Genomic DNA, 15,127 nt, shown 5'->3' with positions numbered 1-15,127 from the left:
AACCCCTCCCCCTCCACACCACAATTTTATCAATGCACTTTTAGCATACTGCTTGGGTGGTAACCAGCAAGATGATCAGGAATGTAACAGAAGGAAAAGTTTGGTGACTAAGGGAAGGAAGACATGATTGAGGGAAGGATAAAAGTGGAGTGTTTCATCTCTCACGGGTACACAGATAGTTTAACAATAAAAAGAAAAAAGCACTGAAGATGTCATCTTCATTTCTCTAGATTTTAGGAGTAGGTAGGGGGTGCCACCATAGCTTTTCCCCTCTCCCTTTCACGCCACAATTTGACCACAATGAAACTCTCTCACTCTTTTCTCTTCAGTATTTAAAAAAATCCAGTCTTTCCTTCCTATCTCAACATCCAATCACTCTTCCATACCCTAATCATGTCCTCCTCATGTGTTTTTTGTGACTAATTTAGCCTTTCTACCATCCATCCAAAAACATGCCTGCCAAAATCCTCTTTCTTGTCCAACATTTTGACTATATCAGCTCCCTTTTGAAACCTTTAACTGGCTCCTTAAAGCAGTACACACTATAGCTATGTCTACACTACCATGGTAAAGTGGACCTACACTACACAACTCCAGCTACATGAATAATGTAGCTGGACTCAACATACCTTAGGTCGAGTTACCGCGGGGTCTACACCGCGGTGGGTCAACGTGAGAAAATCTCCGATCAATTTACCTTACTCGTCTCATCGAGGGTAGAGTACAGGGGGTCGACTGGAGAGAGATCTGCAGTCAATTCAGCAGGTCTTTACAAGACTCGCTAAATCAACCATTGATGGATCGATCTCAGAGCGTCAATCCCTGCCGTAGTATAGACCTGCCCTAAGTCCTAACTTCTTGTGCTTTCTGTCAAGGCTCTACATCACACAGCCTGACAGTATTCCCCTTGGACCCTGCCACTCCATGAGTGACACCAATTACAACATCCCTTTCATCATCCACTCTTACAAATACCTCTGTGCTTTCTTCCATTGGAATCCACTCAAAGTCATTTGCCAAGCTACCTCCCTTTTTATTGAAAAAAAAAATATATATATATATATATATATATATATATTTTAATTGTGGAACCATGAAGATGTTCCTTACTGAATAGTTGCATATTCTCCTTCCTCATCCTTCTACTGTAAGTTTCTGAAATTCTCTTGCTGTCACATCATACTTAGACCACGTACTCTTCTGTGCATATTCTAGACAATTTTTGTGAGGCAAAGTTCATTTTAGTGCGCTGCAAAAATAATCAAGGGTTCGTTTTGTTTGTTTTGCATGCAAAACATGCTGCATTATTTCACTAGCCTACCCTTAAAATGAAGGAAATTAAAGCTTCTAACAACATCATTAGCAATATGTGGACCAAGAGCTTCTGACAGGAAACAAAGGAAGCAAAAAAAATATTTTACCTTTTTAACTCTTGTAAATTTACTATGAAACATACAGGTAAATATTTTAAACAATTAGGTAAGACCGATGTTGTAAGAAAGAGGGTAGCCAAATAATTGCTGTTAGGTGCAATAGTGTGATTGTATAATAACTACACTTCAGTTAAGCCAGATGTACATCAAAAGCCAAATCCGGCATAGAGAAGTTAAATAATTTACATTTAATGAATACGTATTAGATGAACTATTTGAAAAAAGGAAAGTGGTACTAACGATTCAATATGTCAGCATAAAGTGAGTGTCTAATTTGCAAATATTAAAATTATAATTTAGCAGTAACAGATTAGTATACTTGTCTGTTACCCACAGGTCATAGCTATACTTCACAAAAGTAGCTATGTTTATTATAAAATGTCCCTACAGTATCTAGAATTCATAACAGTGTCAGGGACTTTACCTCATGTGCTGTACAGAGAAATCATACAAAGCCAACAAAATAGCAGGCAGGATATTGGAAATAATTTCAGCATCCAAACCCCTACTTCATACTACTGTAGAAATAAGCTGCTTTCAGATCTTACCCACCCATTTAGTTTCCCAGATGCTTTTGTACTAGTCCACAAACCACAATATGAACAGAGTATTATGAGTAAGTTTTTAGCTTCTTAATTAAGTCCTACTAAAATATCAAACAAACCAGTCCCACAATACCAGCCATCAGTGTATGTACTATAACTCAGTTTGTCTGACAACAGAAATAGGAGACATGAAGTATACATATCTATTTCAATCATGGCAGCTGCTCTAGCTGCAGTTTCTTGCCCAAGTGATTACAGCAGGAAATTTATGTCTACATTGCAATAAAAGACCCACAGCATGGCCACAGCTGACCCAGGACAGCTGACTCGGGTTTGCGAGGCTCGGACTGCAGGCCTATAAATTGCAGTGTAGACGTTCTAACTTGGGCTGGAGTCCAGGTTCCAGAAACCTGGTGAGGGGGGTGGATCTCAGAGCCCAGGCTCCAGTCCAAGCTGGAACGTCTACACTGCTATTTTTTAAACCATGCAACCCCCCACTCCAAACCCTAGTTAACTGTCCCAGGCTCTTGAGACTCAGTGCCACAGGTTTTTTTTTTTATTCCAATATAGATGTAAGAGAAGAGCTTTAAGAACATTCAGACATAAGAAACTAATACTGTGATGGTATCTATACCAACTTCCTTAAATAGCTGTTTTTGTTCTTAATCTGATTGCCAATTAAAATATTACTTTTATACAGAAGAACTGCTCATTATCAGAGTATTTACTTTGCACTGGTAGTTCCAATATTCTGAAGGTTCACCCATTTAACCTAGGAGATTACACAATTCAAGAAAGTATGCCTGCTACAATTTTCAGTTTTATTTAATTATTAATATATTGCCACTATGTAACAATCCCAGCTCAGAGGAATGACTAAAAATTAAATTAAAAGCTATATTAGAGAATGGCAAGCAGAAGATTAATCCTTGAATAAGTAACATCCTTGTCTTCAAATAAACAGAAAAGGAGAAAAGAGTCTTAGTGATGGTCATAAAGGGAAGGGTAACCACCTTTAAATCCCCCCTGGCCAGAGGCAAAACCCTTTCACCTGTAAAGGGTTAAGAAGCTAAGATAACCTCACTGGCACCTGACCAAAATGACCAATGAGGAGACAAGATACTTTCAAAGCTGGGGGATGTCTGTCTGATGCTTTTGCCGGGAACAGATCAAGAATACAGCTCAGAACTCCTGTAAAAAGTTAGTAAGTAATCTAGCTAGAAATGCATTAGATTTCCTTTTGTTTAATGGCTGGTAAAATAGGCTGTGCTGAATGGGATGTATATTCCTGTTTTTGTGTCTTTTTGTAACTTAAGGTTTTGCCTAGAGGGATTCTCTATGTTTTGCATCTGATTACCCTGTAAGGTATTTACCATCCTGATTTTACAGAGGTGATTCTTTTTCTTCAATTTAAATTCTTCTTTTAAGAACCTGATTGCTTTTTTCATTGTTCTTAAGATCCAAGGATTTGGGTCTGTGTTCACCTGTACAAATTGGTGAGGATTTTTACCAAGCCTTCCCCAGGAAAAGGGGTGTAGGGCTTGGGAGGATATTTTGGAGGGAAGACGTCTTCAAGTGGGCTCTTTCCCTGTTCTTTGTTTAACACGCTTGGTGGTAGCAGCATAGGGTTCAAGGACAAGGGAAAGTTTGTACCTTGAGGAAGTTTTTAACCTAAGCTGGTAAGAATAAGCTTAAGGGGTCTTTCATGCAGGTCCCCACATCTGTACCCTAGAGTTCAGAGTGGGGAAGGAACCTTGACAGTGATATATTCAAAGCAAGTTTTACATTTAAAGGAAAATTATATTTATAATGTTTGGTCTCGAGTACAGATTCTGCATGAACAGATAAGATCACTGAAAAAGCATAATAATTGGATGTGTGATGATATATTTGGTAAGTGTTTCACAACTAGAGTCTAAATATACTGCAGCTCTGAGAAGCACAAAAAAATAAAAAGCAAAGATTGCTAAAAATCTTAAAAACTAATAAATAAGAGCTTTTGAATCTGACTCCTAAATAAGAGCTTCTAAATCTGTGCCTGCAAAGCAAAAAATAAATAAAAAAAAAAACAAACACACTGCACCTATTACCCCCCAGAAATGCAGAAGAGGCTTCTTCAATCAGCAAAGCCTACTTGTACACGAATGGGGTACCTGCTACCAAAAAACACTGGCCTAGTTTTGGCGCACTTTCTTTAAAGAAGCTCTGCAGAAACTGTCCAATCTCTCTCTCAGCAGAATATCATAATATTGTGAATAAAATCAGTCCATAACTAACAAAAGCACCAACAAAGGTTAACAGTAGGTGGCTAAACATTCAATACCAGGACCCCATGTTATATAATATAGTCAATGATGTTGGATCCTAAATGAACCATAACCACTCAGGAAAGTAATCCAAGCATCCTTGTGTTCATAGAGAGAAATGAAAACCTCTGCTGAATGTGCAGTGATAGTCAAAAAATAAGAAAAACATTAGGATACATAAAGAATAGGATTAAAAGATACTGAAAACGCTATAATGCTATTATAGAAATCTGTTTACTCCTGACCTGGAACAGTGTGTTGAGCTCTGATAATCCCATGTGATAAAAGATGGGACAGAAATAAAAGGGGTACACTAATGTGCCATGAAAGTTAGCCACATAAAGAGATTTCAGTATAAGAGACCGCAAAAACTGGGAATGGTTAAGGAGAAGAGAAGACTAAGATGGGACATGAGGAATATAATATATTGAAGGGTATATACATAAGTCAGGTGCCCCTACTTATCATTTACAGTCTCATAATACAAGAATAAGGGAACATTCAATGAGATTGAAAGGCAATATATCTGAAACTGATAAATGAAAAAACACAAACACCCTGTGGAACTCATTGCCATAATATACAGGCCAAAAGCTCAGTAGGATTCTTAAAAAGATTTGATGTTTATATGAATGGATCAGATCACATTCAGATTTGTGCATTAGAGAGAAGGGAATAAATCTTATTTTAAGGGTTAAGCCCCCAAAAGTTCATTAACAACCAGGTTAAGGTTATTCAAGCGCATATACCACTAACAAAACTGCAAAAGAACTAGTTAAATCTTCATCCAACCCTTGCAACCTACAATTATTTGTATTTGTTCATGACACTGAATTGGGTCTGCGTTGATAAGTGCATATTGTGTAGATTCATAGCGAATGGTTGTGTTGTTGTGTATCGTGCTGGATGATTGTTAATAGAAGGAAATGTTTGATTTTTTTTAATGGAAATGGTTTTAATAGCATTTATCATTTTGGTAGACACTGTTTATAATTTTGCAGTAGTGTTATATAGACAAGATACAGTTAGTATGGTGTTGTATTTTGTTTTTTTTCCAATAGCTCATATTTGCAGTCAGTCAAGCAAGGGGCAGGGATTTCAGACACAGGGAGGCTGAGCAAAGATGTGAAGGGATCACAAGGGAGAAGAAAGGGAGCGCAGTACCCAGCCTCTGCACTGAGACATTCATGTGGCAGCACCATGAGGAGCACTGCAGTACCGACTCAGCTCTTTGCCGTGCTGAGGGAGTTGAGTATCTGTACAGCAGTCCCTTAGTGCAAAGGCACTAGGCTCCATCCCATCAGGACCCAGGTCCCCTGCACAGTTGCAGACCTCCACATTCTTCCCATACATAACCTCACTCCCCTCTCATCTCTACATTTCTACCCTCAAACACAGCTCAACTCCTCATGCCTCCAAGTTCCCTCTTAATCTGCCTACCTCTCTTCCATCTTTATTCACATGCACCCAGACTCTGCTCACTTCTGTGGCACTCCATACCACTTGCTGCCTGGCCTGCCTCCAAACTCTGTGAGGAATTGACCTGGTGAATCATGTTGGCAGCACCAGAAACCAGAAGTAACTGACAGAATTTGACATTTGTCTCATCTTGGCATTGCTCAATTAGATCGTCCAGAATAAAGAGACTGACTCAGTGTTTAATATTACGATTTCAGAAGCCTCTCTGCCTAAAATGTTATCAGAATGTGTGTGAGAAAAATTTGGAGTTTGTCAAGACTGGTTGTTTAGCTAGAAGAACCCAAAGAAATATTCAGAAACTGAGCAAGAGGGGAGCATTTTTAAAATACATCCTCTGAATAGTAATATTAACTGAAAGATTTATAAAAAATTCAAATATCTTGTGAAGAATTGTTGTGCCAAATGTGAAGATTAAACAAAACCAAGGCATACAACAAAGTGTTTTTAATCCTATTTTACTTCCAAAACCTCAACATAATTTTACGGAGTTGCCACTGACACTGATAACAAACCCTCATGTTTTAGGGGAAAAGCCAACCATAACTTTTTTGTGCCTTCCTCTGAAACATCTCACAGTAGCACCTGCACTTAACGAAATACTGGGCTAGATGGACTAGCCTGCTCTAGTATAATAATTCTTATGCTAAAAATATCAATAGAGACTGCTGTATTTAAACAAGTTTTTGGTTGTTTGTTTTTAAGAACAGATTATCGTGATTTCTTCCTTTTCTTGATATTATAAAGGTAAATAAAATTGACTTAAGTCTGAGAAAAAGAAAAATGAGCATCAGTTTCACTAAATCCAGAGGACTAGACAAAATGCTTACTAAGACAGTCAAAGCTGCAAACAAGCTGTGCTTGTGTTCCTATAAGGCTGAGAACCATTATCCATCATAACTGTTTCTCTTTCATTCCAGGTTAAGCATTTTGTTCTCAATGTTCTTTATGCAGCCATTCATACAAGCCCCTTTTGCACTGGCCAGGGAAATTGTATTAGCACCTTTCCAAGAGGATTCATGTTTAAGGCACACCCATCCACTTTAAATCTAGTAAATCTTAAAGAATGAATTACAAGGCCTCCTGGTATAGAACCGAAGCACTTCAATGAGTACCTCTAATTTCTGTGATTTCACAATCACATTTTAAAATGTTCTCTCTCCTGTTGCTGCATGAAAGACAAATAAGAAGGGTACTGGTTTCCTGACTCTACAGAGGAAACAGTGAAGCTGACTGCACAAAGTGCTGAAAAAAAGCACAAAAAAAACTTGATGAAAATATTCTTCTCTAGTCTATTTCAGTTATATTAAAGATTGGTGTTAATATGTAAAAAAATTCAAATAGCAGTGAGTTTTTTAAGTTGATGTCCCTTTTAGGCAATATTTGCTAAAAAAGTAACAAGGCCAGACAACCCCTCTTCTGCAAAAAAATAAAAGCAAACATCGCAGAGGCTTGGCTCCAGTGAAAAAGGAAAACTCAGCTAAATTCCCCTGATCTCTTCGTCCAGGGCAAAGTAGTGAAGTTTTCCCTATATCAGATCAAAATAAGCAGGAGACTCAGCTACCCAGTTACCCCTGGATGTCTAGAGGGCAGGGCCATTCACACAGAAGCACTGTCTCAAGGAAGCACTGCTCTGTTCTCTGGCGCCTTGGCAACATGACTTTTGAAATCACAGCTGACACACAGAAATCACCATTAAAGGAGGGGCTGGTACATTCAGAGTAAGGCCTCAGAAAAGTTAATCAATACCTACTTTAATGTGGGGGAAGGGCTTATGTACTAACCTACCCTCAAGTGTACCAATTGTATCCCTCAAGCAAGTAGAGTGGTTCTGTCTGCCAGACTAACTCCTTTTGAACAAGTTCCCATCTCTAACCATAAAAAATTGGATTTCCTGACTACTACTCAAATGAGAAAGGAAAGATCCAACGGCCACAGGCAATGGGCAGAGCCCTACCAAATTCACAGCCCATTTTGGTCAATTTCACGGTCATAGGCTTTTAAAAGTCATAAATTTCATGATTCCAGCTATTTAAATCTGAAAATTCATGGTGTTGTAGTTGTAGGAGTCCTGACCCGAAAGGAGTTGGGGGTGGGGGGTGGGGGGGTGTCACAAGGTTATTATGAGGCAGAGGGTGTTGCAGTACTGCCACACTTACTTCTGCACTGCCTTCAGAGCTGGGCGGCTGGAGAGTGAAAGCTACTGATGAGCCCAGCTCTGCAGGCAGCAGCACAGAAGTAAGGGTGGCAATACCATACCATGCCATCCTTACTTCTGCGCTACTTCTGGTGGCGGTGCTGCCTTCAAAGCTAAGCAGCTGCTGGCCCGTAGCCCAGCTCTGAATGCAGAGCCACCGCCAGCAGCAGCACAGAAGTAAGTAATACATGGTATGGTATTTCCACTCTTACTTCTGCACTGCTGCTGATGAGGTGCTGCCTTCAGAGCTGGGCACCAGGCCAACAGCCACTGCTCTCCAGCCACCCAGCGCTGAAAGGCAGCACAGAAGTAAGGGTGACTCCCCTAAAATAACCTTGCAACCCCTTTGCAACTCCCTTTTGGGTCAGGGCCCCCAATTTGAGAAACGCTGGTCTCCCCCATGCACACTTATAGTTTAGGGTAAAAGCATACAAAAGACCAGATTTCACGAAGGGAGACCAGATTTCACAGTCTGTGACACATTTTTCACGGCTGTGAATTTGATGGGGCCCTAACAATGGGCACATCTATGGCAAAACAGCAGGGATCTGGAGTAGAGATGATTTCAGGCAACCACTTTGATATACAAGATCAATAGTCCACACAGGAGGACACCATCTTAGATCATGAGTCAGAAATACTGGTCACTAGAGAAATTGAATTTAATGGCCAATCTGTCCCACCTCTCACAATTTCACATTTGGGATTAAAATTTTGAAACACTGAGGAAGCTAACTTTCTAAGCAGAACAAGACAAGACTGCCCCAATTCATTCATTTTAAAATTTTAAAACATTATTTTAATTGCTTTTAAAAATACTTCAATCATTACTTTACAGTACTTTAGCTTTTTAATATTAATAATTGAGACAAAGAACTATGCAGATAAAGACCAACAGATTTCTTAAAGATGTCCTAAAAAGGCACAAACCCATTTTTTTCTAATATTTTCTGATTTTAGCAATGGAAAAAAAAATTTGAAGTGCAATTTCTTGAGGATTATACATCAGGGATACCAAGGTAGTGAAACTGACTGATTTAGAGGGGAAGTGATTTTTATTCAGACTATTAAATAAATGTTATCAAAAACAAAACAAAAGCTTTAACAAAAGCCACACAAGAAAAGTTCTCAAGTATTCAATACCCATTCCTCTTCAATTACGGTCCCAGGATATAAGAGTCATCCAAAAAGTCCTCCAACAAAAAAAGGGGAAGATTCAATATGATTGATATTTCTAAAGAAAAGAAGTGTGAGGAAGAATGTCAAGCCTTCTTTATACAAAATAAAACTAAATAAAAGTGGCATAAGCCCAATTTTTCCCTTCCCTTCCCAGGTCATCTTTAAAAGCTTGATCAACACTTGGTTGAGACTTTTTCCCCTCACAGTAGCATTACTCTTTAGAGGGAGGGCTATACAAGTTTAATAGAAGAATACTGGACACTTAAGATCTGTAGAGATTTTATACAGGAAGGTGGCAGATTTCGTCACTATGACTGGACAGGAAGAATTCTGAGTCTTCAGTTATACATATTTATTAGGTTCAGGTGTCATTTCAGAAAAGAAAAATCACAGGGGGAGGGGCAATTGTGTCAGCATATAGAATACTATATGTGATTATATTATACCCTGCAAAGTCCAGGGGGGAAGGGAGGGGGCAAGAAATGGAAGATATCATGGAGCATATAGACCTATGAAAAGTCGGGGGGGGGGGCGCGAGGACTTACCCCACAGCAAATTAAGCCCTTCAAATATTAAATGGACAGGAAGTGCCCTATCTACCATCTCCTTTTCTGCATACAGTATTCCAGATAAGAGTGAACCATAGACTTCTAATGCCATTGTTTTATGTTCCACCCCATTTCTTAGGCTCCTAAGATCTTTCCTTGTTTAGACTATAGCTGCAAAGGTCTTTACTGAGCTGTCCTTGAAGGATGCCTAGATATTTTTCCTAAGTTGATACTCAATTACTCATATGCCTTATAAAGTTTTAAATTAAAATTTTCCCTTCACTGTGCCTTACTTCACAATCATCAACAATGCATTTCACCTACTATTGTCTTATCCATTCACTAGGTCAGCCATATTGTGGGACATTAATGAAGGATTTCAGAGCTGCACAGGGCCAAAAGTATACACTCAGATGTGAATGCACAGCTCCTAGTTTCAGGGAAGTGGGGGAGAGGGTCATTCACATACATATAAGGGTAGACCTTCACGTAGTATGGTTTCCTAGGTTTCTTTTCTGAAATACACTGTTTAGAGTCAAGCTTTAGAATGGTTATATTAGCAAAATCTCAAAACATTAGCGCATTCTTCAACATGGTTGTCATCGAGACTTAAGCTGTACAGAACTTTTGTATTGTACATATTATCAGCAGAAGTATTATACAGCCATAATGTGAAAATGATTATCAGTCTGTACAAGACAAACCCAGGACTGAAGTAGCAGTGATTATGACAGGTCAGAATTGAGGCGAAATTGGCGAAGCTCACTAAGTAGGCTTGTAGGCACCTGCCCCATCCCCTGCCTGGCTCAGATCAGTACTATTAAACCTTCACTCTCAACAGTACAAAGAAAAATTAACTCATAAACATTTAACAAAGTAATTAAATGAGAAACAGAACTATTTTTTTTAAGTTTCACATTTAAGAGACAAGGTTAGATAATTGGTATTAAAATGTATATGACTCTGAAATATCCCAAGCTTTTGACCTTGAAAGGTTTATTCTTCAAAGAAATCCTCTTACCAAGCTATCACAGAAAAACACGGTAGATATGGATCTTAAATGTCAAGGACAGGCAAAAGTCAGGCTGATGCAGGAAAGTGCTCCATATCAATGATTTCAGTTCAATATTTCCCCAAAGAAAGCCTTTTATAAAATGGAAGACTATCCATTCTTAGTAAAGCAATGGAGAAACTGACCAAACACGTCTAATTCACAGTATTATTCTACTTGCAAAGAGACTATTTTGAACACTGACCAAAATGCATTTAAAAATTAATTAATTTAAAAAAACAAAAAAAAAAAGGATGTGACCAACTACCAATCTTCTTATGCCATCTTCACAAGAAACTGCACATTTCTCTATTATCCTATATCTGAGGATCACAGTAGATTATAAAAAGAATGCTGGGAAGATTGAGCATTCTACACTAGTTTCTGAGTGGAAAGAAAGATACCAAGGTACTATGAATCTTCCAAAAACCATTAAAAGTATATAGAACAGAGGAATAACTATTAGCACCTAATAAACCTGGGTAGCACTTCAGAGAGTCCCTCATGCTAATCTGTCACAATCACCAAAAGCCAATGGATGCAAGGGCTATATACTGTTCCAATCTCATGGCAAATTGTTCTGTGCATCTAACACTGAGCTTCAAAAAATTTAAAATAGAGCATTTTTTTCAAAAATATTAGATTTACTGTAGGAAAATGAAACCTTTAACATTATGTATACTCAGATCTTGCAGTATTCCTCATCACCGTCTTATTTTACTATTCTATAAATAACATAATTGTGAAAAAAATCATTTCTGTTTCAAACTCCAAGAAATATGCATTAATAAGTCCATTTTTCCTAAAAGATGTATCAAATGTTGTAGTTATATTGCCCCTAATAGCATCGATGTTAGTAAAATAAAAAATGGCTGTGCCCAAAGACCCCATTAGCAAGCAGACATAGCTCTTTCTTGTGATTAAATTGTATTTTAAAAATTCTGGCATTACCTCACAAAGATGTTAAACATTTCATAGGAAAAAAACCCACCACCCCAAATTATCCTTTTTTTTTTTTTTTAAAGGAGAGAGAGAACAAGCCAATAACCAGCATGAACAGACCAAGAGAAAATAAACCTCAGCTGCAGATTGGGTTCCTTTATACAAAAAGCATGTTTTATTCTCAAATATGGTCCTCACTTAAAAATATGGTCTCAAATATGGTCCTCACTTAAAACCATTATCACACTTCACTGAGACACACATACTACTGTTTAATGGGTCACAGATATACTGAAATACTGCCGGACCCCACCCCCTTTCCTCTGCCAAAATGGCAAGTATATTACACCCGGTGGCTACTTACCAGCCGCAGTGCTGAGCAGCAGGGTGGCACTGGAGAGCAAGAGCACCCGCAAAAGGTGCTGCAGAGAGGCACTCATACCTGAGGAAGCCAAAGAAGGAGGCAGAAGGGAAAAAAATACCGAAAGGAGGAATTTCCTCCCTTTTCTAAACAATCTTAAAACTCTCTTGGATCACAATCCAGTCTGGAAGGGCAAACGGCAGATGACAGGAGCTGTCTGAGGTCTTACTCCATTACACGTATCTGTCTTCATGCCTCGGGACTTGGCTCCTCTTCTTTCTAACGACCATAGAAAAGGGAGGTTTTGTCTCCAAACCCAGGTGCATTTCCCTTCCCCTAGGTGAGCAGCTACTCTTGCGGTCACACCGGAAACCCAGACTATTTCCCACGCAACTTCACGATATCAAAGAAGCATCCAGGTTTGGCATGAAACATATCCAGGGGTGAGGGGGAATCGACAGCAACGGTCACCTCTGGAGCCTCCTTACTCGGCCCTGGCTACGCGGAATAAGCTCTGAAGAAGACGGGGGCCAGAGACGCCTCCCATCCCGCGGACGGTCTCGGTCTGCCTTCGCCCTCTTCCGTAACGAGGAGAGGCGCCCTCAGTCACTTCCACGGACAGGCTGCGCCTTGGCCCATCTGGGCTCTTCAGCCGCACAGGACTCGAGCGCAGCCCTCGCCCCTCCGAAGGGAGGGCGCCCGCCCGGGTGCCTCCAGCTAAGCAATGGCTCAGGCTCCAGGTCCTGCTCGCCGCCGGCCGGGAGAGCGACAGAGGCCCCTCTCCCTCCTCCTCCCGTCTCCTCCTCGCCCCTTCCCCCGCCGTCGGCGGGCAGCGCTGCTCCGCCTAGAGAGACCCCGCGAGGGGCGTCCCGGGGCTTCCGCCGGCGGTCCCGGGCTGCGGGGTGCCCCCGGGGCGGGAGCGGAGCCCGGCGCCTTCCCACAGGCTGACTCCCCCGCGCGGCAGCTCCTGCTCCCTGCCCTCGCCCTCCACAGACGGGCTCGGCCAGGAGAGGTGCGGGGGATTCACACGCGTCGCCTCCCAGCCCCGGCTGGCTCCTGCTCGCGCCCCGTTGCCAGCCCAGACACAAAGGGGAGTCGCTGCTAACTGCCAGTCTGGGCTCCCGGCCCCCGCCTCTTCCACCGCCCGCCCTCCTGGCCCCGCCCCGTTTGCCTCGTACCTAGCCTGCCTCGTCAACGGCCGCGCTGGCCGCCGCACGCCACGCCCTCTTTCCGAGCCCCCTGATCATAGAGTGGGCCTCCAGGTAGCTAGAGAGGGGCCGCGGCACCGCCCCCTCAGTCTCTGTGCGGGGGGAAGAAGGGTGTTCACAGGGGAGTTTGCCGCGCCCCTCCCGCACCGCCATCTTTGTGGAGAATTGTGCGTTTGCCAGATTGCGGCCTTGAGAAAAAGTGCGTGGGCGGGTGGGCTGGAGGGGGCGCTGGCCGGTTTCTTCATAGCAGTAGCTGCAGCGCTGTTTGCGGAGCACGGTTTGAAAGCATCTTCTGCAGGCCAGGAGCTCGCTCTCTCTCGTGTGCAGCAGCCCCTGGCTGAGATTTCCCCCACAGGCATGTTTCAACGCCATGTTCTGTAGTGAGAAATTAAAAAGAACAAGACAGCCATATTCTTGCTCCTTCACATCCATGGCTGCAGGGGCAAGGCGTTTTCTATGCGGGCTCTTTGCCTCTGGAGTGCACGCTCTTGCATACACACTATCAGAGCCTGGAGTTTAACCTGGCCACCTTGTGAAGCTCCTCTTTCCTCCCTGGGCATTGGGAGAGGGAGTGCAGTGAGGACACTTCTGCTAAACATTGCTCTATTGTACCTTCATCCTCCCAACCGCATCCCAACCTACGTTTGTCCCCCTGGTGCATCCATCAGCACCTGCTTTGTAAACTCTTGGGGGCAGAGTCTTCTTTGTTACTTGCCTGCACAAGTGCAATACCAGTATGGCTCTATCTCTGGACTGGAGTTCCCAGGTGCTTCTGTCACACAAACAGTAATAACAATAATGATGGGGAGACTGACTGAAACAAAGGATATCTTTATTACAAATTCAACTGCCTACCCTTCATCTAATATGTGAACCCTCATAAGAAACATCTGTCACACACACACACACACACACACACTCCTCCAGCAAAACCAGGAAAGACTAGATCTGATATTTCTAAAGTAAAAAAAAAAACTGAAAAAAGTATTTAAAAAACAAAAATCAACCTCTTTAGATCATCTTCTTACATCATAAAACAAAGAAAGAGCAAAACCCCAATGATTACAAAAGAATTCCTTTGTAGTTACCTTTAAGCACTACATCGACTTTAAACTTTTAGTCCTGGCCTTCCAAGCCCTTGAAAACTCTGCCCTGTCCTACATCCTGGATGCCATGTTCCCCATCAAACCCTTTGAATCACCCACAATGCCAATATTAATACCTTATTCTGCTCTCCCTCAGACCAGTGTCTATGCTTTCTTCCATCCTGCCATCTCTCTGCATTACATTTTCTTCCCAAGCCAGTTCACCAAGCTTACTGCTTCCCACTCCAGTCACTTAAAAAAAACAACACCTCTTCCACGATCTTTAAAAGAAGTGAGTTTAAAACTTTTTTAAAATAAGAAAGCCAAAGCAAATCCACTAAGCTCTTCATACCTCTGCATATAATCTTTTTACCTTCTAGAATGTAAACTCTTCAATGCAGACACTTTATTTTTGTCTAAGCATGTCAAGCATATTTTCCATTTGAAACAAATAATAATTATTTCCCAGCATTAATATAATATTGATATATTAAGAAGCACAACTAGGAACAGCAAATCAATACACAAAATTACTTGATTTTACATTATTTGTTAATTTTAAAATATTTTTAAATTATATATCAGATGTGACAGGAAACTCATCTCAGGCACAGCATCCAATTTTCAGTGAAATTCTGATGTTTTAAAATCATTTTTTTCCTCTTAGATTTTACTGACTCAGAAGATTGAGTACTGAGTAATCTAAAAGGGAATCAGTGGCACAGGAACATTGACTAGTAGTTCAAATCTAAGATTTAACTTACTGCAAAACATTTGTAACATTCAGGGTAGGTAT

At 41.0% G+C, this 15,127-nt stretch overlaps 1 protein-coding gene across 2 annotated transcripts in view; it reads right to left on the bottom strand.

The window, feature by feature from the left end:
- The window catches only part of BMPR2 (bone morphogenetic protein receptor type 2), a 176,892-nt gene extending 163,729 nt beyond the window's left edge, over nt 1-13,163 (bottom strand). The window contains exon 1 of one of the 2 annotated variants that reach the window (XM_048870355.2): nt 12,042-13,163. In XM_048870355.2, the coding sequence (XP_048726312.1) occupies nt 12,042-12,117 (76 nt within the window). In that variant the 5' untranslated portion in view covers nt 12,118-13,163. The remainder of the gene's footprint in view (nt 1-12,041) is intronic. The other variant, XM_048870356.2, reaches the window with a different exon arrangement.
- Nucleotides 13,164-15,127: the final 1,964 nt, after the last annotated feature.

The sequence above is a fragment of the Caretta caretta genome, chromosome 11 (assembly GCF_965140235.1).
Source record: "Caretta caretta isolate rCarCar2 chromosome 11, rCarCar1.hap1, whole genome shotgun sequence".
Lineage (NCBI taxonomy): Eukaryota > Metazoa > Chordata > Testudines > Cheloniidae > Caretta > Caretta caretta.
The sequence above is the reverse complement of the archived record's forward strand: the minus strand, read 5'-3'. Positions and strand labels throughout refer to the sequence as shown.